Source organism: Rhinoraja longicauda, chromosome 5, assembly GCF_053455715.1.
Source record: "Rhinoraja longicauda isolate Sanriku21f chromosome 5, sRhiLon1.1, whole genome shotgun sequence".
NCBI classification, from domain to species: Eukaryota; Metazoa; Chordata; class Chondrichthyes; order Rajiformes; family Arhynchobatidae; genus Rhinoraja; species Rhinoraja longicauda.
In genome coordinates, this window is record NC_135957.1 from 87,825,527 (window position 1) to 87,850,886 (window position 25,360).

General features: G+C 48.7%; 1 protein-coding gene across 1 annotated transcript in view; it reads right to left on the reverse strand.

Moving 5' to 3' along the window:
* nphp1 (nephronophthisis 1) overlaps window positions 1-25,360 on the reverse strand; it is a 97,651-nt gene that overhangs the window by 53,818 nt on the left and 18,473 nt on the right. Inside the window, exons 5-8 of the mRNA XM_078400271.1 lie at window positions 16,767-16,941; window positions 11,301-11,402; window positions 5,560-5,762; window positions 912-960 (exon numbers count right to left, since the gene is read on the reverse strand). Of these exons, the coding sequence (XP_078256397.1) occupies window positions 912-960; window positions 5,560-5,762; window positions 11,301-11,402; window positions 16,767-16,941 (529 nt within the window). The remainder of the gene's footprint in view (window positions 1-911; window positions 961-5,559; window positions 5,763-11,300; window positions 11,403-16,766; window positions 16,942-25,360) is intronic.

Below are 25,360 nucleotides of genomic sequence, written 5' to 3' on the forward strand. Positions count from 1 at the left end.
TTTTTTACATTTACCAAGCCAATTAACCTACAAACCTGTACGTCTTTGGAGTGTGGGAGGAAACCGAAGATCTCGGAGAAAACCCACGCAGGTCACGGGGAGAACGTATAAACTCCGTACAGACGGCGCCCGTAGTCGGGATGGAACCCGGGTCTCCGGCGCTGCATTCGCTGTAAGGCGGCAACTCTACAGTTGCGCCACCGTGCCGACCTTGTTCAAACAAGCACTCCCGGCTTACGATGTTTCGACTTGCCGCCGCTCGCTTCCGGCCACGTGATCGCGTGTATTACAACGCATTTCCACTTACAATACTTTCGGTTTGCGATGGGCTTCTCGGAACAAAACCCCATCTGAAGCTGAAGAGCACCTGTATAAACCACAACCAGCAATGGGCTCGGCACTGGTCCCACACACACCACATGTCACAGGCCTCCAGTCTGAAACCTTCTGCTTTCTTCCAATGAAGCCAATTCTCTATCGTGGAATGGCATGGGATCAGTGGGATCTAATCCAGGTTTCTCATGTGCAAACCACCAGCGAGGAACAGCGAACAGTGCGGGTGTCGGGGGTTATGGGGAGAAGGCAGGAGAATGGGGTTGAGAGGGAGAGTTAGATCAGACATGATTGAATGGCGGTGTACACTCGATGGGCCGAATGGCCTCATTCTCCACCGAGAACATAAACTTATGAACACAAGAGATTGTAGATACTTTAATCTAGAGCAGAAATCAAATTGCTGGAGGAAGTCAGCGAGTCAGTCGACATCTGTGGGGACAAAGGGATAATTCCACAGATGCTGCCCGACAGGTTGAATTCCTCCAGTAGTTTATGTTTGTTTTTCACTCCATTCATACAGAGGTTTATCCACGCATCTTAAAAAGAATGTTTAAAAAAATGCAAAATCTGCTTACCTCTGAAACAACCTTTTTGACTGAGAGTCTGTGCTTTCGTGATTCTTCACTGTGGAAAAAACATTTGTTAATTCCCTTTACAACACACATCCTATAACCATACAGATATCTACTGTGCAAGATGAGGACCCTAACAGAAAACTGATAAGGGCTTGTAAGAGGCTTTCAAATAGTTATGCAGATATGCAATAAAGGGAGGAATATGGATCACATTCAAGCAGAGGTGATTAGGTTTAACTCAGCATAGTGGTTGCCAACTTCCTCACTCCCAAATACGGGACAAGGTGACGTCACCGCCCCGCGCCCCACGTGACCTCACCCAGCCAGCGGCCACGTGCTCCCGCTCCACCAATGGCGGCCGTCCGGGCCGGGAGGCGGGTTGCTACGCAACCTCCGTTAGGCAGTGCCCGGGCCTACACTGTCCGGGACTGCTGCGGTCCCCGGCCTACAGTGTCCGGGCCTCCAGTGTCCGGGCCTACAGCGCCTCCCGAGCCTACAGAGTCCAGACCTACAGCACCCCCCGGGTCTACAGTGTCCGGGCCTACAGCGCGCCCCGGGCCTAATACGGGGCAAGGGCGGTCCCGTACGGGATAAACCAATTAACCCAAAATACGGGATGTCCTGGCTAATACGGGACAGTTGGCAGCCCTCCCTACCTCACTCAGCACAATGTAAGGCACAGACACTGTGGGCCACAGGGCCTGCTCCTGTGCTGCAGCTTAGTTTTGTTTAGAGACACAGCACAGAAATAGGCCCACACATTAACACTATACTACACACACTAGAGATCATTTACATTTATACCAAGTCAATTAACCTACAAACCTGTACGTCTTTATAATGTGGGAGAAACCAGAGCACCTTGCATTCAAGAGAGAGCTAGATAGAGCTCTTAAGAATAGCGGAGTCAGAGGGTGTGGGGAGAAGGCAGGAACGGGGTACTGATTGTAGATGATCAGCCATGATAATTTTGAATGGTGGTGCTAGCTCGAAGGGCCGAATGGCCTACTCCTGCACCTATTGTCTATTGTTTATAGCACCCGGAGAAAACCCAAGTGGTCACAGGGAGAACATACAAATTCCGCACAGACAGCGAGCACCTGTAGTCAGGATCTAACCCGGGTCTCTGGCGCTGTGAGGCAGCAACTCTACTGCTGTGCCACCGTGTCACCCATTATCCCACTCCCAAGTGGGTGTTGAAATCTCCCACTCGCTCTCCTCTTCTATTTATTTTACCTGATGGGACAGGGGAGAAACCCAAATGTATCTGTACACTGTGGATGGCTCCATTGTAACCATGGATTGCCTTTCCGCTGACTGGTTAGTATACAACTAAAGCTTTTCACTGTACCATAACTCAAACTCCAAGCCACACAAGACATGTGCTTCAGAACTGTGGAAGTTAGTGTATCCATTTGAGACCAGCTGTAAAATGCCTACATAGTTCTCTGATTGATGTTATGCTGCAATGTAATCCCATGCCACTTAAAACCATATGTTGTTCAATTTAATTACTAGATATTCAACTTAATTAGTAGCTATTCAGGTATTCAACCTGATTTTCTGAACAATAGAACCTATGTTTCTATTTTGGTATTCAAAACTATCTGCAGTTTAAAAAGAAGGCTTGTGTTTATTTGTCAATAACATTGTGATTGTTTGAGACTTCCTATGTCTCAATGCCTAGTTTGCTAAATAACCCTCCACCTCTCTTTTCCAGCTTTCTCACCCCAACCCAAAACATCTTTGATCCATTCCCTCCACAGAGGCTGTCTGACCCCCTGAGTTCCTCCAGCACTTTGTGTTTTGCTCAAGATTTCAGCACCTGCAATTACTTGTGCCTGCATTATTTGTCATGATGACAGACAAAGAAACTGGAGTCTGCAAAAGTGAACTGAGATGCACGGTTCACTGCTTAATGGAACATAACATTGCCCATTTAAATTCATTATGTGTAATTGAGGCTGCAGGTGATGGAGACTGACGATCAAGGACACACTGAATGCTTCAACAAGCCAACGGCACTTTCGTTGTTACAAGCTAAGACTTCAGGTTAATAAATGTACCTTTGGTTCTAAGCACTAAATGCGCACACAAGTGTTGGCCATCGGATGCATGCAGTGGAACTAAAAGCTTAAACAGGCCAATTCACTAGATTAATTTAAAAGAGAGTTAGATAGAGCTCTAGGGGCTAGTGGAATCTTGGTATATGGGGAGAAGGCAGGCACGGGTTACTGATTGTGGATGATCAGCCATGATCACAATGAATGGCGGTGCTGGCACGAAGGGCCAAATGTCCTCCTCCTGCACCTATTTTCTATGTTTCTATAACATTTAAAAGGACAGTATGCATAATATGTTACATTTGGTTATTCCATCAATAAGCTAAACATTATTTAGAATTGCTATACTACATCTGCCACGAGTGGAAATGAAATAATGATTCTGTTCCAAGATTGTTTAGCCACTTTACACTGTAGTTGATGTGCTCTCAGCCACTGTATTGTTAGAGTAACATGAGCTGATGGATTAGGAATCGCCAAGAAAACAACCATTTCCCCCACAATTTTATGTGCCTTTGCAAAAATGCAACTGTCAGGATAATTCCTGAAAGTACAAGAAAGCCTTGAAGCAACAGGATAAAGCACAAATTACCACTAACTGGTGGCACATTCACGGAAACCACAAAGGTAGTGGACGTGAGAAATGGGATTCCATCCCAGTGTTAACGAGCAGCTCTGAGGCTAGGAGGGAACGGCAGCGTTCAGCAAACCATGCTCTGATCCAAGGACCCAAACAGTCTTTCCAAGAGAGGCAGAGGTTCACCTGCACCTCCTCCAACCTCATTTATTGTATCCGCTGTTCCAGGTGTCAACTTCTCTACATCGGCGAGACCAAACGCAGGCTCGGCGATCGTTTCGCTCAACACCTCCGCTCAGTCTGCCTTAACCAACCTGATCTCCCGGTGGCTGAGCACTTCAACTCCCCCTCCCACTCCCAGTCTGACCTTTCTGTCCTGGGCCACCTCCATTGTCAGAGTGAGGCTCAGCGCAAATTGGAGCACCTCATATTTCGCTTGGATAGTTTACACCCCAGCAGTATGAACATTGACTTCTCTAACTTCAGATAGTCCCTGCTTTCCCTCTCTATCCCCTCCCCCTTCTCCCACCAGTCTTCCTGTCTCCGACTACATCCTATCCTTGTCCCGGTCCCTCCACTGACATCAGTCTGAAGAAGGGTCTCGACCCGAAACGTCACCCATTCCTTCTCTCTAGAGATGCTAGCTGACCCGCTGAGTTACTCCAGCATTTTGTGTCTTCCTTCGATTTAAACCAGCGTCTGCAATCCTTTTTCCTATGCTCTATCCAATGATGTACAAAGTCTCTTTCAATCTATTCCTCCCTGGAACTAACCTCCATCGATTTGCTGACCAATTTCACTGTGCCAGATACCAGCAATGAATCATTGTGGTTCAATATTTGAACATAAAAATTGCTTAATTCTTTTGGTATACTTCTTTGACACTCTCCAAAACCTGATTGCATTAATGTTTAAGTTGTATGTATGGGGCATGTTTTGTTTGCACAGAGGGTGTTGGGGGCCTGGAACGTGCTGCCAGGGGTGGTGGTGGAGGCAGGTATGATAGAGGCATTTAAGAGGCTTGTGCATAGACGCAAGGATATGTGGGGAATAGAGGGATATGGATCATGTGGAGGCAGAGGACACTAGATTAACTTGGCATCATGTTTGGCATGGACATTGTGGGGCGAAGGGCCTGTCCTGTTATGTTCTATGCTTATCTCTCAAGTTGCTCAATGACTTCTCAACACAAACCTACCTTTTTAGACGTAGGCACAAGAATCAGCTGATGTTGGTTTACAAATCAGACACAAAGCGTGGCAGTAACTCTGTGGGTCTGGCATCACCTTTGGAGAACTTGGATAGATGACATTTCAGGTCAGGACCCTTCTTCAGACCATGGCGATGTTTCTGATCAATTGTTCAATGCTTCTTTATTTTCACCAAACTGCAGTGAAATTCACTTTTTTGCATCCAGATCAATAAAGTTATTGCCATAAGTACAATCTTTGTCATAGAAATAGCCCACTGAGTCTATGTGCAAAAGTGGCCAGGTTTTGGAGCCATTTCACAGTCCCAGCTACAGTTGGCCATCATAGAAACACACAAAATAGGTGCAGGAGAAGGCCATTTGGCCCTTTGAGCTAGCACCGCCATTCATTGTGATCATAGCTGATCATCCACAATCAGTAACCTGTGCCTGCCTTCTCCCCATATCCCTTGATTCCACTAGCCCCTAGAGCTCTATCTAACTCTCTTTTAAATCCATCCAGTGAATTGGCCTCCACTGCCCTCTGTGGCAGAGAATTCCACAAATTCACAACTCTCTGGGTGAAAACGTTTCTTCTCACCTTCTTCTCAGTTCTTCTTAAGACTCTTACTCAGACTATAGTTGGAAGTTGGTCTCACCCTGAAACGTCACCTGTCCATGTTCTCCTAGGACGTTGCCTGACCTGATCTGGTGAGTTAGTCCAGCACTTTGTGTCTAACCTTTTAGAGCACAGTCTTAAACCAAATTGGCAGTTGTTTAAAACCAGGAAGTGAACTATCTAACACAGGAATGGAATACCTCTGCAATTCATGGGCTTTTGTCTTATGAGATTTTGTTTTTGGTTCCTCCTCATCTTCCTCTTCATCTTCCTCTTCCTCCTCCTCCTCCTCCACCTCCTCCTCCTCCTCCTCCTCCTCATCTTCCTCCTCGCCTTCATCAGCATCATCATTCTCCTTATCTTTATTAATATCTGATGCCTCCTGAATTTGCTTTCTGTACACCTGTAGTTGAGAAAGTGGAAATGCAGCTTTTATTTGCAATATGTTAAAATTACATTTGGGCAAGTACAATTTAAATTAGAATGTAGTAAATTATGATCAGTGGAATCATATTTTAAAAGTTTTATAAACAGGACAGAAATGCATCAAGCAAAATTAATAGGCACGGCGCTAGAAGCTTGTCTGCTAACCTGATAGTAGAATATTAAATTATGAGAGGCGTAGAACTGTATCGCATGTACAGGCCTTTTGGACCACAATTGCTGTGCCAAACAAGATGCCAAGACCAACTCATACCTGCCTGAATATAATCCATATCCCTCCATTCTCTGCATATCCATGTGCCCATCCAAAAGCCTCTTAAACACCACTATGGTACCTGCCTCCACCCCCACCCCAGGCAGCACGTTCCAGGCCCCCACCCCAGGCAGCACGTTCCAGGCCCCCACCCCAGGCAGCACGTTCCAGGCCCCCACCCCAGGCAGCACGTTCCAGGCCCCCACCCCAGGCAGCACGTTCCAGGCCCCCACCCCAGGCAGCACGTTCCAGGCCCCCACCCCAGGCAGCACGTTCCAGGCCCCCACCCCAGGCAGCACGTTCCAGGCCCCCACCCCAGGCAGCACGTTCCAGGCCCCCACCCCCCTCTGTGTAAAACACTTACCCTACACATCTCCTTTAATCTTTGCTCCTCTCACGTTAAAGCTGTGCCCTCTAGTGTTTGATTTTTTCCTTCCTGGGAACAGGAAGGTTCTGACTATCTACCCTATCTGTACCTCTCCTAATTTTATATTCTTCTATCAGGCCAAACATTCCAGAGAGAACAATACAAGTCTGTCTCTCCTCTCCCTGTAGCTAGACACAAAAAGCTGGAGTAACTCAGCAGGCCAGGCAGCATCTCTGGAGAGAAGGAATGGGTGACGTTTCTTCTGAAGAAGAAGGGTCTCGACCCGAAACGTCACCATTCCTTCTCTCCAAAGATGCTGCCTGACCCGCTGAGTAACTCCAGCATTTTGTGTCTACCTTCGATTTAAACCACCATCTGCAATTTTCTTTCCTACACGTCTCGCTGTAGCTAGTAGCTTGTTAGTTTATTATTGTCACATGTACACAGGTACAGTAAAAGCGCAACAAATACTTTTCACTGTACCTCGGTAGACATGACAATGATAAACTAAACTAAGCTTTTAGTTTAGTTTAGTTTAGTTTAGAGATACAGCGCGGAAACAGGCCCTTCGGCCCACCGGGTCCGCGCCGACCAGCGATCCCCGCACATTAACACCATCCTACAACCACTAGGGACAATTTTTACATTTACCAAGCCAATTAACCTACAAACCTGTACGTCTTTGATGTGTGGGAGGAAACCGAAGATCTCGGAGAAAACCCACGCAGGTCACGGGGAGAACGTACAAACTCCGTACAGAAAGCACCCGTAGTCGGAATCGAACCTGAGTCTCCGGCGCTGCATTCGCTGTAAGGCTGCAAGCGGCGAGGCGAGGCCAGCAGCGTGAGGCGAGGCCAGCGGCAGGGCGAGGCGACCGGCGGGGCGGGGCGGGGCGAGAGGTGAGCGGCGGGGCGGGGCGAGAGGCGGGAGGTGAGCGGTGGGGCGGGGCGAGAGACAGGGTGAGCGGCGAGGCGAGGCCGGGCCAGCGGCGTGAGGTGAGCGGCGGGGCGGGGCGAGGCGAGTGGCGAGGCGAGTGGCGAGGCGAGTGTTTTGTGGAAAAATGTGAGGTGAAATCGGAATGGTGGAAATGAAATAAGAAAGCGGAAACTTTCTGCCAAATTCGGAAGGGTATGGGAGGTCTGTAAGAGGCTTTTGTGTAGGCACATGGATATGCGGGGAATGGAAGGCTGTGTTCTTTGTTCTGTGTTCTACAATGGATCCTGCTTGTGAAGCCTGTTTATGGGAGGCTACATTAACCATTACTTCTCCGTGGATTGTCACCGTGTCGTGGTGGAGAAGCTTGTGTGGTCCTGAGATCCTGAGAGCGATGCCGTCTGGAGCTACGCTCCTGGTAGGGTCACCCATGGCGGTAAGGTCGAGGGGGAGGTCCCTGACAAAGAGCAATCCGACCAAGATCTCAACGGTGGAACAGGCGGAGGGAGGGTGACGGCTGACTTTAGTGGAGCGTCACAACGGCTGGGAAGGCGGACGGATGAAGGCTGCAGCAGAAAAGGGTTCCTGGTCGTCTTGGACTCCACGCCACTGGATCCTGACCCAGATCTGTCAAGGACCGTGTGGTGGCTGTCTGTGCACCAGTCTCCCCACGTTAAACAAAGTCACACACAGGCGTCCGACCCTATGGAGAGGACAGTCACACTCGCTTCCAGTGACCGCGATGGTGATGATGAGTAGCTATTAGAGATTCTAAATCGTGCAAAAATTGAAGCATTGTGTGCTTTACAACAGTTCTTGAACAAAGGTGTTGAACAAAGAGGTCTTCACACTCCACAAGAAATCAGCCCAACTGCTAACTGAAATTAGAGGGTGGAGGTGTGGGAAAGGGAGGAACTGAGGGTAATAAGAATCAGTCAGTAGTGATCAAATGGGACACTGCCAACAACATGCTTCCACGATGGTGCCCAACCCAGGTGGCGATTTGCGTACTAGCCAGAGGGTTATAGTCAACAGTTGTGCATCGACATGGAAACTAGTCCTGAGTGGAGTCCCTCAGGGCACTGTATTCAGCCCACACCTTTCTATCCCATTCATAAATGACATTATTGAAGTTGTTAAATCTACCACAAGACTGTTTGCAGACGACTGCATCTACATACTGAAACTCTCGTTTGTTTGTTTGTTCCTGAACTACAGCCAAAACGGTACACGATAGCGCGACAATGTTAGGCCCATCTTACTCACCGTCGTCCCTTTGGTGCTAATGGAAGAAGTTTCATTGAAATTGGTGTTAGATTTTTGAAGTTATTCACATTTTAAAGTTTAAATCTATCTCCTAGGGAGGGAAGGGGGAGGATAAGGGTGGTTGAGGGGGCTGGAGTAGGGGGGGGGTGGAGTGGGGGGTGGGGGGTAGGGGGAGGGGAGGGAGGGGGAGGGGGGAGGGAGGGGGAGGAGGGAAGGAGGGGGAGGAGGGAAGGAGGGGGGAAGGGGGGAGGGGGAGGAGAGGGGAGGAGGGGAAGAGGGGGAGGAGGGGAGGGTGTGGCACCAATGCAGGAGAGGTGTGGGCCCAATGGGTCCACTTGGTCTTATTGAAACATATAAGATTATTAAGGAGTTGGACACATTAGAGGCAGGAAACATGTTCCCAATGTTGGGGGAGTCCAGAACAAGGGGCCACAGTTTAAGAATAAGGGGTAGGCCTCCTCCTGCACCTATTGCCTATTGTCTATTGTCTAGTCATATATAAAGCCATCAATTCTCAAGAGGATGAAGCTTTTCTTCAGTCTGGCCACACAAGCCTTGTTAACTGGTCCAAAGAATAGAGCATGGGTTTTAATGCATCAAAATGTAAAGTGATGAGGATGTCCAGGAAACGTAAACCAGGATCGGCAAAGTATTCTGTGCTTGGCCAAACCTTACAGGAAGGCACTGAAGACAAATATCTCGGTGTCTTTATACAAAACAACCTGAAGTGGGATAAGCAGTCACATTATGCTGCAAACAACGCCATGAAGATGCTCAACTTCATCCAGAGAAACTTCCACATTGTTCCAAAACTGTTTAAAAAAACATTTGGGCCAAACAATAGTCCAACTGCACTTGGGATACACCTCCACTGCTTGGAACCCTGGTACCAAGAAAAATAAAGATGGTCTTCAAAATGTTCAACGAGGAGCAGCCTGGTTTGTGTACTTCAGACTTCAGACTTCAGACGACAATCCAGTGTAACCAAAATGCTCACCGACTTAAACTGGGACTCCCTTGAAACCAGACTCCAGATGTTCAGATGGACGACCCTTCACAAGGTCATCAACACGGACATCGACCTCGACCCTGACTTACTTGTCGAAGAGAAAACAACAAGATCCAGAAGAAGCCACAACAAGCAACTTGTTGTTCAACAACACACATCTACTCCCGACATCCAGCCTTTTATCCCTGGGGCAATTTCCCTCTGGAATAACCTCCCACAATCCTCTGTTGACATGCACACCTACGCAACCTTCAAGACCCCCACCCAGGCCCACAGACGGCACAGTCCCCATTAGACCAGACCCACTCTCGCCAACTTCCAGTATAGTCCCTGGTGGACTCTTCAGAGGTGATGACTACAAGATACCAGATACAAGACAGGGAAGCAGATCTACCATCACATATTACAATCACTCCACAGTCTTGAATCTCTACCCCTACAGCAACATTTATACACTGTGGACGGCTCGATTGTAATCATGTATTGTCTTTCTGCTGACTGGTTAGCACGTAACAAAAGCTTTTCACTGCACCTCGGTACACGTGACAATAAACTAGACTGCACTGAGATCCAGGACATTGGAAATGAAATCAAGAATCAGGGGACTGAGATAGCCACACTGCTTTCTATATATATATGTACAGATTTAGCGTTGTTCCTGATCTACAGCCAAAATGGTGCACGATACCGCAAAAACCTTAGGCCCACCCTTCCCACCATTCCCTCACGGTCTGAATAAACCCACTTTTGTTACTTTTTAAAACCAATTTACTTAATAAACTTTAATAAATGCGCTCCCCCCCCCCCCCCCTCCCGGGAGAACCAGAGCCTGACCTTCCTCCCGTGGTGCAGCGCGGCAGCAGAGGGTCCAACAAGTTTGTCCGTCGCCGCCGATCGCAGCCAAGCTGCAGGAGAGGCTTTGCTCCACACCCGGCCCGTAGGAGAAACGGGGCCGAGGCCAGTGCCTTCTCCCCGTCCCGCCCATGGCCCCGGGGACCACTCCCCGCCCGGCAACAGCCCCGTGGACCACTCCCCGCCCGGCAACGGTGCCTGCGGGTTGCCTGGTCCGCAGGATCATCAGTTGCGACAGGGTTCCCAGCCTGCAGGAGAAACGGGGCCGAGGCAAGAGCACCCACAGCCCCGGGGGGAATGCTCCCCGCCGGCCAAAGGGTGCACCGATTGGTAGGGTTGCTGGGCCCGGCATGGCCCCGTGGGACACTCCCCGCCCGCCGCCGGCTCCCACCCACAGCCCCGGGGGCCACGCTCCCCGCCGGCCAACGGGTGCACCAATCGGTAGGGTTGCTGGGCCCGGCACGGCCCCGTGGGACACTCCCCGCCGGCCACCGGCCAAAGGGTGCACCGATCGGTAGGGTTGCTGGGCCCAGCATGGCCCCGGGGGACACTCCCCGTCCGGCAATGGGTCCACGGGTTGCCGGGGCCGCAGGATCGTCAGTTGGGGAGGGTGGCTGGGCCCACGGGAGGGGTGTCCACCCAACGGCGTTTGCCGCGCCCGCAGGACCGCCCACAGCAGAGTTTCCACCCAGCAGGTCAGTTGGGGACAGTTACTGGGCCTACAGCAAAGGGTTCCACCCAGCGGGGATTACCGGGCCCGCAGCAGAGTTTCCACCCAGCAGGTGCACACCCGTCTAGTGAACTACAAAAATCTGACCTGTAAATAAGTCTTTGGGACCAGACCTTGCTTTCCTTCAGCATTTTTTGCAAGCCACCATCCATCAGGTTTTTGATCCAGGATTGATATAACTTCACCTTTCTGCAACATCGGAACAAATCAACATTGTAATTAAGCCGTGTAACAAGCAATCGTTTTAAATCGCTGAGGCATTATGTTCATTCCATTTAACTTTCTTCGGGGACCTGCAAAGATGACGTCTCCTCGGGGACAGGGGGAGGGAGCTCCATTAGGCTCGGAGGTGGAGACGAAGGAAGGGCTGGAGTGGGAATCGACCCAGTGACTCTCCATCACAAGTGCGCTGTCCATTTAGCTATCCCGCTACATCGTGTGGTGAGCATGTACGAACCACTCAATCAGAAAATCAATGAAACTGAAGCAAACCATTGTAACCGCACCAATTAAAAAGCTACCCAATCTCAGCCATGCTCCTAGATCTTTGTCCATGGCTCTGTAAGTCAGGGTACAAGGAGGTGCAGCGTAGGTTCACTAGGTTAATCCCCGGAATGGCGGGACTGTCATATGTTGAAAGACTGGAGCGACTAGGCTTGTATACACTGGAATATAGAAGGATGAGAGGAGATCTTATCGAAACGTATAAGATTATTAAGGGGTTGGACATGTTAGAGGCAGGAAACATGTTCCCAATGTTGGGGGAGTCCAGAACAAGGGGCCACAGTTTAAGAATAAGGGGTAGGCCATTTAGAACTGAGATGAGGAAAACCTTTTTCAGTCAGAGAGTTGTGAATCTGTGGAATTCTCTGCCTCAGAAGGCAGTGGAGGCCAATTCTCTGAATGCATTCAAGAGAGAGCTAGATAGAGCTCTTAAGGATAGCGGAGTCAGGGGGTATGGGGAGAAGGCAGGAACGGGGTACTGATTGAGAATGATCAGCCATGATCACATTGAATGGCGGTGCTGGCTCGAATGGCCGAATGGCCTCCTCCTGCACCTATTGTCTATTGTCTACACACTCAAGTACTTTGTGAATGTGAGGACGGTTTCTGCTGCTACCATTCGACTGGGCAGTAATTTTAGTTTAGAGATACAGCGCGGAAACAGGCCCTTCGGCCCACCAGGTCCACGCCGACCGGCGATCCCCGCACACTAACACTATCCTACACCCACTAGGGACAATTTACATTTTATACCAAGCCAATTAACCTACAAAACCCACACTCTTTGGAGTGTGGGAGGAAACCGAAGATCTCAGAGAAAACCTACGCAGGTCACGGGGAGAATGTACAAACTCCGTACAGACGGCGCCCGTAGTCGGGATGGAACCCGGGTCTCCGGCGCTGCATTCGCTGTAAGGCGGCAACTCTATCGCTGCGCCACTGTAACCGCCCTCTGGACTCTAATTTTTTCTAATAATAACTTGAAATGTATGCCTTCTTTTTTCGCCTTTCTTGGAGTCATTGAGCATGGACGAGCCCACACCCACGTCCTCTGGCTTTTGACCCATCGGCTAAGAGAAGCAAGTCCTTCCTATCTACTCCATTTAAAATCCTCATAACTTTATACATCACAATAAAATCTCCTTCAGCTGTTCCAAGCAAATCAAATCCAGCCTACTCATAGAGTCATAGAGTGATATAGCGTTGAAACAGGCACTTCACCCCACACTGGCCAACATGTCCTAGCAACACTAGTCCCATCTGCCAGCGTTTGATTCATATCCCTCCAAACTTGTCCTATCCATGTAATTGTCTAACTGCTTCTTAACTTTAGGATAGTCCCAGCCTCAACTACCTCCTCTGGCATCTTGTGTGCAAAAGTTACCCCTCAGATTCCTATTAAATCTTTTTCCCTTCACCTTAAACCTATATCCTCTGGTCCTCAATTCACCTACTCTGGACAAGAAGCTCTGTGCGTCTACCCGATCTACTCCTCTCATGATTTTATACACCTCTATAAGATCTCCCCTCATCCTCACGGAAACAGAGCCTTGGAATTCTCTGCCTCAGAAGGCAGTGGAGGCCAATTCTCTGAATGCATTCAAGAGAGAGCTAGATAGAGCTCTTAAGGATAGCGGAGTCAGGGGGTATGGGGAGAAGGCAGGAACGGGGTACTGATTGAGAATGATCAGCCATGATCACATTGAATGGCGGTGCTGGCTCGAAGGGCCGAATGGCCTCCTCCTGCACCTATTGTCTATTGGTGTGTTTTCCCACACCAAGCTTTTTAATTATAAAATGTAGCAAAATATCTCACTGACATTTTTTTTTTAAAGAGCAGACAGGGAGTGTTGAACAGTCTTTTTAGACTTTAGACATACAGATTGTAAGCAGGCCCTTCGGCCCAACGAGTCTGCGATCCCCGCACACCAACGCTATCCTACACATTAGCGGCAATTTACAAATCTACCAAAGCCAATTAGCCTACAATCCTGTACACCTTTGGAGTGTGGAAGGAAACTGGAGCACCCAGAGAAAGCCCACGCAGGTCACGGGGAGAAAGCATAAACTCCGTACAGACAGCACACATAGTCAGGATCGAACGTGGGTCTCAGGCGCTGTGAGGCAGAAACTTTACTGCTGCGCCATCGTGCCACCCTTTTTATTTGAAATGTTTCTCTCTCGTTATAAAGAATATTGAAATTGGAAAATTGCCAATATTACCCCGCTGCACAAGAAGGGAGCAAAGCAGAATTGTGGAAAATATAGGCCAGTTAGTCTGACTTCAGTGGTTAGTAACATCTTAAGAGTCCGTAATAAACTACGAGGTTACGGAGTACTTAGAAGTTCATGATAAAATCGGCATGGTTTTGTGGGAGATCTTGCCTGGTGAATCTGCTGGAATTCTTTGAAGTAAAATAGCAGGACAGATAAAGGAGAGTCGGAGTAGGAAAAAAAACTGCAGGTGCTGGTTTAAATCGAAGGTGGACACAGAATGCTGGAGTAACTCAGCGGTTCAGGCAGCATCTCTGGAGAACATGGATAGGTAACGTTTCAGAGTACTGGAGTAGTTTAGCGGGTCAGGCAGCATCTCAGGAGAGAAGGAATGGGTGACATTTCACAGAGTGCTGGAGTAACTCAGCGGGTCAGACAGCATCTTGGGAGAGAAGGAATGGGTGACGTTTCGGGTCGAGACCCTTCTTCAGACTGGTGTCAGGGGAGGGGGCGTGACAAAGATAGGATGTATAAAGGAGAGTCAGTGGATGTTGTAGACCTATATTTTCATAAAGCCTTGGACAAGGTGCCAAACACTAGGCTGCTAAGGAAGATGAGACCCCACAGTATCAGAGGGCAGATACCAGCATGGGTAGTAGGTTGGCTGGATGGCAGAAGGCAAAGAGTGGCAGTAAAGGGGGCTTTTTCTGGTTGGTTGCCAGTGACTCGCGGAGTTCCACAGGGGTCGGTGCTGGGGCCGCTACTCCTCACGTTTTATATAAATGATTTAGACGAGGGGATTGAAGGCTTTGTGGCCAGGTTTGCAGATGATACGAAAATAGGTGGAGGGGCAGGTAATGTAGAGAAAGCAGGGCAAGTTGGGAGAGTGGGCAGAGAAGCTGCTGATGGAATATAGTGTAGCAAAATGTGGAGTCGTGCATTTTGGGAGTAGGAATAAAGGTGTAGACTATTTTCTAAATGGGGAGAGAGTTCACAAATCGGAGGTGCAAAGGGCCTTGGGTGTGCTGGTGCAGGATTCCCAAAAAGTTAATTTGTTTCTTAAACGTTGGGATAGTCCCAGCCTCAACTACCTCCTCTGGCAGCTTGTTCCATACACCCACCACCCACTGTGTGAAAAAGTTACCCCTCGGATTCCTATTAAATCTTTTCCCCTTCACCTTGAACCTATGTCCTCTGGTCCTCGATTCCCCCACTCTGAGCAAGAGACTCTGTGCATCTACCCGATCTATTCCTCTCATGATTTTATACACCTCTATAAGATCACCCCTCATCCTCCTGCGCTCCATGGAATAGAGACCCAGCCTTCTCAACCTCTCCCTACAGCTCACACCCTCTAGTCCTGACAGCATCCTCGTAAATCTTCTCTGAATCCTTTCAAGCTTGACAATATCTTTCCTAAAACATGGTGGCCAGAACTGAACACGATACTCTATATGCGGCCTCACCAACGTCTTATACAACTGCAACATGACCTCCCAACTTCTACACTCAATGCTTTGACGGATGAAGGCCAATGTATCAAAAGCCTTTTTGACCACCTTATCTACCTGTGACTCGATCTTCAAGGTACCATGCACCTGCACTCTTAGATCCCTCTGCTCTACAACACTCCCCAGAGCCCTACCATTCACTGCCCATGTTAGACTTCGCAAATTGCGACATCTCACATTTCTATGTGTTAAATTCCATCAACCATTTCTCAGCCCACCTGGCCAATCGATCAAGATCCTGCTGCAATTTTTCACACCCATCTTCACTATCTGAAGAAGGATGTACTGACTCTGGAGAGGGCCGAGAGGAGGCTTACAAGAATTACCCCAGGAATGATTGGGTTAACATATGATAAGCGTTTAACAGCACTGGGCCCGTACTCACTGGAGTTTAGAAGGATGAGGGGGGACCTCATTGAAACTTACCAAATATTGAAAGGTTTGGATAGAGTGGATGTGGAGGGGATGTTTCCACTAATGGGAGAGTCTAGGACCAGAGGTCACAGCCTCAAAAATAAAGGATGTTCCTTTAGGAAGGAAATGAGGAAGAATTTCTTCAGTCAGAGGGTGGTGAATCTGTGGAATTCTTTGCCACAGAAGGCTGTGGAGGCCAAGTCAATGGATATTTTAAAGGCATAGAGATGCTTGATTAGTACGGGTGTCAAGGGTAACGGGGAGAAGGCAGGAGAATGGGGTTAGGAGGGAGAGATGGATCAGTCATGATTGAATGGCGGAGTAGACTTGATGGGCCGAATGATCTAATTCTGCTCCTTTCACATGACCAATGACCTAATTCCGGATCCAATGCTGTGCACACGGCAGCCAGCCAACAGTCGGTCGTCTTTTCCTTCATTTTTTGTTTTATGACTGTTGGCAGATCAATTTCCAACCTGGGATAAATAAAGTTCTATCATAGAAACACAGAAACAAAGAAAATAGGTGCAGGAGGAGGCCATTTGGCCCTTCGAGCCAGCACCGCCATTCATTGTGATCATGGCTGATCATCCACAATCAGTAACCCGTGCCTGCCTTCGCCCCATATCCCTTGATTCCACTAGCCCCTAGAGCTCTATCTAACTCTCTTTTAAATCCATCCAGTGAATTGGCCTCCACTGTCTTCTGTGGCAGAGAATTCCACAAATTCACAACTCTCTGGGTCAAAAAGGTTTCTTCTCACCTGGTATGAATGGCCTCCCCTTTATTCTTAGACTGTGGCCCCTGGTTCTGGACTCCCCCAACATTTTTCCTGCATCTAGCTTGTCCAGTCCTTTCATAATTTTATACGTATCGTATCGTATCGTTATCATAATACATAACATTTTACCTTAACACTCAGATCATGTTCTTCCTGAGCTTGAAAGTCACTTATTGTAATAAAGAGTTCTCCATCAGATTCTTCATCTTCATCACTTTCATCCTCATCATCTCCGGCTGCATCCTCATCATCCTCATTGCTTTTGTTTCTCTGCTTTGCTGCAGCGGCCTTGCTCTTTGTGTTCCTTCCAAAAGTAAATGAATCGGGTTATTTCCACAGTTGCAAATCACGGAGTTAGAGTCATACAGCCCTTTATCCTAACTCACCCCTGCCACCCACAGTGGCAGCACGGTGGCACAGCAATAGAGTTGCTGCCTTACAGCCCGACTACGGGCGCTGTCTGTACGCAGTTTGCACGTTCTCCCCGTGACCTGCGTGGTCTTCGATTTCCTCCCACACTCCAAAGACGTGCGGGTTTGTAGGTTAATTGGCTTGGTAAATGTAAAAATTGTCCCTAGTGTGTGTAGGATAGTGTTAGTGTGCAGGGATCGCTGGTCGGCGCGGACCCGATGGGCCGTAGGGCTTGTTTCCGCGCTGTATCTCTAAACTAAAATAAACTGAACTAAACCCACATTGTCCTTTTAAGTTTGTTCCACCTGCTCATATCCTTCTGAAACTCTCCTATCCATGCACCTGTCCAAGTGTTATTATAGTTTTAAATGTTGTTATAGTACCTGCCTCTACTACCTCCTCTGGCAGCTCGTTCATATACTCACCACCCTCTGTGTGGAAAAGGTGCCCTCAGGTTCCTATAAAATTTTCTCCTCTCACCTTAAATCTATGTCATAGAAACATAGAAAATAGGTGCAGGAGTAGGCCATTCGGCCCTTTGAGCCTGCACCGCCATTCAATATGATCATGGCTGATCATCCAACTCAGTATCCTGTACCTGCCTTCTCTCCATACCCCCTGATCCCTTTGGCCACAAGGGCCACATCTAACTCCCTCTTAAATATAGCCAATGAACTGGCAAAAGACAATAGACAATAGGTGCAGGAGGAGGCCATTCAGCCCTTCGAGCCAGCACCACCATTCACTGTGACCATTGCTGATCATCCGTTCCTGCCTTCTCCCCATGTCCCCTGACTCCGCTATCTTTAAGAGCTCTATCTAACTCTCTCTTGAAAGCATCTAGAGAATTGGCGTCCACTGTCCTCTGAGGTGTTCTGGTCCTTGATTCCCCTACCCTTGACAAAATAAACTATGCATTCACCCTATTTATTCTTCCCATTACTTTACACACCCTGTGATATCATGAGAGGTAGAGTCATAGAGGGGAGATACATTTCCTCCCGGTGGATGCAACAAGGACTACAAACCATCATGGCTGCCAGCAAAAGACTACAAACCCCATAGTCAGCAGGGCTGCCTGCCCTGCAGGCACTGATTGCTGCCGGCACTGATTGCTGCCCAGCTGAACCAGATGAGCTGATTGCCTCAGTGAGAGAGCTAAAAGGGAAGGGAAGCAGTATATTTAAAGAGAGAGACAACGACTGGAGCAGACAGGGAGAGAGACAACGACTGGAGCAGACAGGGAGAGAGACAACGACTGGAGCAGACAGGGAGAGAGACAACGACTGGAGCAGACAGGGAGAGAGACAACGACTGGAGCAGACAGGGAGAGACAACGACTGGAGCAGACAGACAGGGAGAGACAACGACTGGAGCAGACAGACAGGGAGAGACAACGACTGGAGCAGACAGACAGGGAGAGAAGCAGTGTTTGAGTTATATTTTGTAAGAAGGCAGCAAGCTACAGTTTTGATTTAACTACCTGTTTTGGTTTTGTGTACCTGTCTGCAAACAATTAAGTTTACCTGTTTTTGGAAAAGACTAAATATATGGTATTTAAATTTGAAAACAAGAACGTTTCTGTCTTCATTTCCGGCACCCACACCTCCCAACCTTCAAGAGAAAAGCTCCCGACCTCTCAAGACATCACAATGGTGGAGAATTCCAAATAAGGAGGGGTGGGTGAGTACGAATGTCCATCAGTGATTTGACTATCCGCTTGGCACAATTGAGAACCAGTGAGAACGACATGGAGGAAATGTTGAAGATGCTAGCTCAGAGTAACCAGCTCCAAATAGAGACGAGCCGGGCTCTTTTGGAGGAACAAAGAAAAGCCAATATGTTGAAAGAAGAGGAACTCGGGTTACAAAGGATCCAGTCTCAAGGAGCGGGGCCATCAACCACCAACCCGAGGGTCCATGCCAGTGATTTTATTCCTAAAATGGGACCCACCGATGATCTAGAGGCCTATCTCCATGCATTCGAGACTACTGCAACCAGAGAAAAGTGGCCTAAAGACCAGTGGGTTGGTATCCTAGCCCCGTTCCTAGCTGGAGAATCACAGAAAGCTTTTCAAGACTTGGACAGTACAATAGCGAATAACTATGACATCTTGAAGCAGGAAATATTGAGCAGAATAGGACTTACAAAGTTTGGAATGGCTCAGCGTTTCCATAATTGGGGTTTTAGGAACGACCAACCCCCCCCCCCCCGGACTCAGATGCATGAACTTATTCGTATTACAAAGAAGTGGCTTGATCCTGATAAAAACTCTGCAGTAGCCATTGTGGAAGCCATTGTTGTGGATCGATATTTACGTGCTCTACCCTATGAGGCAAAAAGGGTTATCGGCCACAGTGCTCCTGTTGCAGCTAGTGCCTTAGTGGATGCAGTTGAACAGTTTCAGGCTACTAATGAAATGCTCCGTATGGGGAAAAAAGAGCAACCTATCGTTCAAGGACGTCAAGCAAATCCTGGGCCACAGCCCCAAAAACCCATACAGGGCAACCCAACCAGACAAGTTAATGTACAGGGATTATATCAGGCTGAACAAAGGGGAAAAATCCTGGACAGGGACACCAGAAGATGCTACAAATGTGGGGAAATGGGTCATATTTCATGGCAATGTGACAAAGTGGATGAATTGATGCCCACTGCAGACTCCTCTGGCAGCCAACCCACAAACCTTTATGCTGCCTTGATGGAGGGTGCTGAACACCCAGCTTTTATGTGCCCTGTGAAGCTAAATAACCAAGATGTGGAAGCTTTGCTGGACTCAGGGAGTAATTTCACACTAGTTCACAAATCTTTAATAGATGAAACAGACTTGCTGCAGGAAAAGACCCGAGCCGTCTCCTGCGTCCATGGTGACACTCGTGAGTATCCTACTAGTAGTTTGAAGCTAGTCACAACCCAAGGCATGTGTGAAGTCAACGCAGGGGTTTTGGATGCCCTGCCAGTCCCACTCTTAATGGGACGAGACTGCCCCCTGTTCCACAGACTCTGGAGGGAAATACAAGAGAGACGATCTAGGGAGACATCACTGCCCAGAGGTAAGAACAAACATAAGAGAAGCAGTCCTAAGAATAGGTCCAGTGCTAGTTTAACGCCTACTTCTCCTCCAGTAAATGGTCTCCTGGGCGCGGTAGCATCATCCAGTGATACGGGGCCGCCTTCTGAAGGGGAGGGGCCGCAAGGAAACAATTGGCCATCATCAAGTAAGGATTCCAACCGGGTAGCAGACAGACCACCCCTGCTTTCAGGCCAGTATGGTACTGCTCAGCTCAAAGATCCTACATTGATAAATGTTAGAGTACTAGAGGGTGTGGACCAGGGGCCGGGAAGTGGTTTAACTTGCCCTCATTTTGCTATAAAGAATGGGCTTCTGTACCAGATGAAAAAAGGGCAAGATGAGGTAAGAGAGCAGTTGTTAGTGCCAAAAGCTTTTGGTCTCACAGTGTTGCAACTGGCCCATACACACTTGCTCGGGGCACATCTAGGAGTGGAAAAAACAAAAGACAGAATTCTGCAGAGGTTCTTTTGGCCAGGCATCCACAAAGAAGTTGAAAATTATTGCCGTAGTTGTCCAGAATGCCAGCTCACTGCCCCCCCGGCCCTCATTTAGGAATCCCCTTATCCCACTACCGATCATTGAAGTCCCCTTTGAAAGGATTGGGTTAGATATTGTGGGCCCCCTACCCAAAAGTGCTCGGGGGGCATCAGTATATTCTGGTCCTGGTAGACTATGCTACCCGTTATCCCGAGGCTGTACCCCTCAGAAAGGCTACAGCCCAGCATATCTCAAAGGAACTGTTCCTCCTGTGCAGTAGAGTAGGGATTCCAAAAGAAATATTAACAGACCAGGGGACCCCTTTCATGTCTCGTGTCACCAAGGGCCTGTGCTCCCTCCTAAGGATCAAGCACCTCAGAACATCAGTATACCACCCTCAACCTGATGGTCTGGTAGAGGTTCAACAAGACCCTTAAAGCCATGCTAAGGAAGTCAATTGAAAGAGATGGTTGCAACTGGGACCAGCTCCTTCCGTACCTGATGTTTGCAGTTAGGGAGGTGCCCCAAGCTTCTACAGGCTTCTCACCCTTTGAGCTCCTATACTGTCACAAACCCAGGGGGCTTCTTGACCTAGCTAAAGAATCATGGGAGAAACAGCCTTGTCCTCACCGCACTGTTATTGAGCATGTGGAGGCCATGAAAGACAGGGTGGCTACTATCTATCCTATTGTCAGAGAACATATGGAAAAAGCTCAAAGGGAACAGCAAGCATCCTACAACCGCCCTGCACAGCCCTGAGAGTTCCAGCTAGGCGACCGGGTTCTGGTTCTGGTGCCCACTGTTGAGTGTAAATTTTTAGCCACTTGGCAGGGGCCATACAAAATCATCGAAAAGGTGGAAGAGGTAAACTACAAGGTAAAGCAACCGGGAAGGAGAAAACCAGAACAGACTTGCCACGTGAACCTGTTGAAAAAATGGCACCCGGCAGAGGTTCTATTAAGTTGTTTGCCCCCAAAAGAGTCAGGAGCACCACCAAGAGATGACATAAAGGTGGGCCCAGAGCTGTCACCCCAGCAACGTCAAGAGTGCATGGAGCTGGTTGACCGTAACCAAGATGTGTTCTCGGCCAAGCCAGGCACTACACATCTCGCGGTACATGAAATTCGCACTAAGCCTGGAAAGGTAGTCCATCAGCGGCCATATAGAGTTCCAGAAGCCCATAAGGAAACAATTAGAGAGGAAGTTAAAAAGATGCTTGAACTAGGAGTTATTGAAGAATCCCATAGTGCCTGGGCAAGCCCAATTGTACTGGTCCCCAAACCTGATACGTCGACTCGATTCTGCAATGACTTTAGAAAACTAAATGAAGTGTCCGAGTTTGATGCTTACCCCATGCCCCTAGTAGATGAACTAATAGACCGTCTGGGAATGGCTCGCTTCATCACAACCCTTGACCTCACAAAGGGGTACTGGCAAGTTCCGCTTTCCCTAGAATCCCGAGAGAAAACAGCCTTTGCAACAAGTGAGGGGCTTTTCCAGTACACCAAGTTACCATTTGGTCTACACGGAGCGCCTGCCACCTTCCAGCGGCTGATGGACCGGGTCCTGCGGCCCCACAAAGAATATGCTGCAGCCTATTTAGCTGACATAGTGATACATAGCACAGATTGGGAAAGTCATTTGCCCCGAGTACAGAAGGTACTGGATGCTCTTCGTGTAGCAGGTCTCACAGCCAATCCCCGCAAGTGCAGGCTAGCCTATAGGGAAACAGAGTACCTTGGTTACACAATAGGGCGTGGCCTTGTTAAACCTCAAGATGCTAAACTAAGGGCCATCCAAGATTGGCCACGACCTGTATCAAAGAGACAAGTAAAATCCTTTATAGGCCTTGCAAACTACTATAGACGCTTTGTTCCCAACTTCTCTGATCTAATTGCCCCCCTAACAAATCTGACAACTAAAAGACAGTCCCGAATGGTGAAATGGTCACAGGAAGCAGAGGAGGCTTTCACCAGCCTGAAGAAGGCCTTGTGTTCCCACCCAGTTCTGGCCGTCCCAGACTTCAACAAGGAGTTTGTTGTTCAGGTAGATGCCTCAGAGGTGGGTCTTGGGGCGGTACTCTCTCAGATACAGAAGGGTGAGGAGCACCCAATCCTCTACAGTAGCAGAAAGCTTTTGGCCCATGAGAAAAGATACTCTACACCGGAGAAAGAATGTCTGGCAGTTAAGTGGGCCCTTGAAACCCTTCGCTATTACCTTATTGTGCGCAAATTCACTCTACTCACAGACCATGCTCCTTTGCAGTGGATGTCAAGAAATAAAGAAACAAACAGTCGGGTAACAAGATGGTTTCTCAGCCTCCAGGCTTTGAACTTCTCGGTTGTCCACAGGGCAGGTCGGAAACATGGGAATGCAGATGCCCTTTCCCGAAGAGACGTCCTGTGGGCCTCCTTCCACAGTCCGGAGGCCTCAAGTCAGGGGAGGGGGAAATGTGATATCATGAGAGGTAGAGTCATAGAGGGGAGATACATTTCCTCCCGGTGGATGCAACAAGGACTACAAACCATCATGGCTGCCAGCAAAAGACTACAAAACCCATAGTCAGCAGGGCTGCCTGCCCTGCCGGCACTGATAGCTGCCGGCACTGATAGCTGCCGGCACTGATTGCTGCCGGCACTGATTGCTGCCGGCACTGATTGCTGCCCAGCTGAACCAGATGAGCTGATTGCCTCAGTGAGAGAGCTAAAAGGGAAGGGCAGCAGTGTATTTAAAAAGAGAGACAACGACTGGAGCAGACAGGGAGAGAGACAACGACTGGAGCAGACAGGGAGAGAGACAACGACTGGAGCAGACAGACAGGGAGAGACAACGACTGGAGCAGACAGACAGGGAGAGACAACGACTGGAGCAGACAGACAGGGAGAGACAACGACTGGAGCAGACAGGGAGAGAGACAACGACTGGAGCAGACAGGGAGAGAAGCAGTGTTTGAGTTATATTTTGTAGGATCTTGGTGGGAGCCAGCGCTGCCGTCGCAGCTGCGGCTTGTCTGTCTTTTGTGTTTTTTGTTGTTATTGTATGAATTTGTATGAATTGTAGTTTTAATATGGTGTAGTGTTTGTATGTTATGTGGGGGGGAGGGGGTGGGAGGGAACGGGAACTGTAAAAAATGATCTCTCCCGAACAGAGACACGAACTTTGTTTCTGTGTCGTGTCTCCGTTCCCGCTGCAGCCTACCACCGGCCATGCACCTGGGACCACCTGGGGCTCTGGTTCACAGAGCCCGCGGCCCGGACTCACCACCTGCGGCGCTGGCTGCCTGCGGATGCTGCGGGAGCGGCTGCGACTCGTCTCCGAAGGCTCCGGCGCGGGCCGCGTGGACGTGGGAACCCCGCAGGCCCCTGGGTGGGAGGGCCGACATCGGGAGTTCCGGCAGTGGCAGCGTGTTCGCCCGCCCCGAATCGCGGGGCTTGGGTCGGCCCGCAGCGGACCTTTCACCGTCCGGCGTGGCCTGGAGTAGGCCGTGGACCTTTCACCGTCCGGCGTGGCCTGGAGTAGGCCGTGGACCTTTCACCGCCCAACGGGGGCTCCAATGTCGGGAGCCCTGACCGCCCCGACGTGGCAAGTTCAACAGCCTGACCTCGGGAGAAGACGGCAGGGGAAGAGAAAAGACATTCTGGCCTTCCATCACTGTGAGAAGGGACTGGAGGAGACTCACTGTGTTGGGATGTTTCTTTTGTTTGGTGTTAGTGTATGATTGTATGTGTTATTGCATTTTTATTGATTATTCTTATTGGTCTTAGTGTTTCAACTGCGGGTAATGTTTCATTTCACTACACATTTATGTGTATGTGACAAATAAACGACTATTGACTATTGATTGATTGTAAGAAGGCAGCAAGCTACAGTTTTGATTTAACTACCTGTTTTGGTTTTGTGTACCTGTCTGCAAACAATTAAGTTTACCTGTTTTTGGAAAAGACTAAATATATGGTATTTAAATTTGAAAACAAGAACGTTTCTGTCTTCATTTCCGGCACCCACACCTCCCAACCTTCAAGAGAAAAGCTCCCGACCTCTCAAGACATCACAACCTCTATAAGATCACCCCTGCACTGCATGGAATAAAGTTCTAGCCTGCCCAACCTCTCCCATAGCTCAGGCCCTCGTGGCCTGGCAACATCTTCATCAATCTTCTCTGTGCTCTTCTCTTTCCAGCTTAGTAACATCTTTTTGCAGGTGACCAAAACTGAACACAACACACCAAGTACATCCTCAGTTTATTATAACAAAATCTCCCCTTAATTTATCTCAGAGGAGTTAGTTGAGGCAGGTTCTATAAACCTTTCATTCATTTGACCTGATTTGACCTTTCATTCATTTGTTCTTTGCATTCCTTCATATCTCTAGTTTCCCTCTCCCCAGACTCTCAGTCTGATGAAGGGTCTCAACCCATAAACGTCACCTACTATCTACCCCATGGGTGCCTCTAGGACTATCCTTGATCGGACTTTGCTGGCTTTACTTTGCACTAAATGTTATTCCCTTATCATGCATCTATACACTGTAAATGGCTTGATTATAATCTGGTATTGTCTTTCTGCTGACTGGCTAGCACACATATAACATATAACAACTACAGCATGGAAACAGGCCTGTCCGGCCCTACCAGTCCACGCCGACCATTCTCCCTGACCTAGTCTCATCTACCTGCACTCAGACCATAACCCTCCAATCCCCTCCTATCCATATACCTATCCAATTTACTCTTAAATAATAAAATCGAGCCAGCCTCCACCAC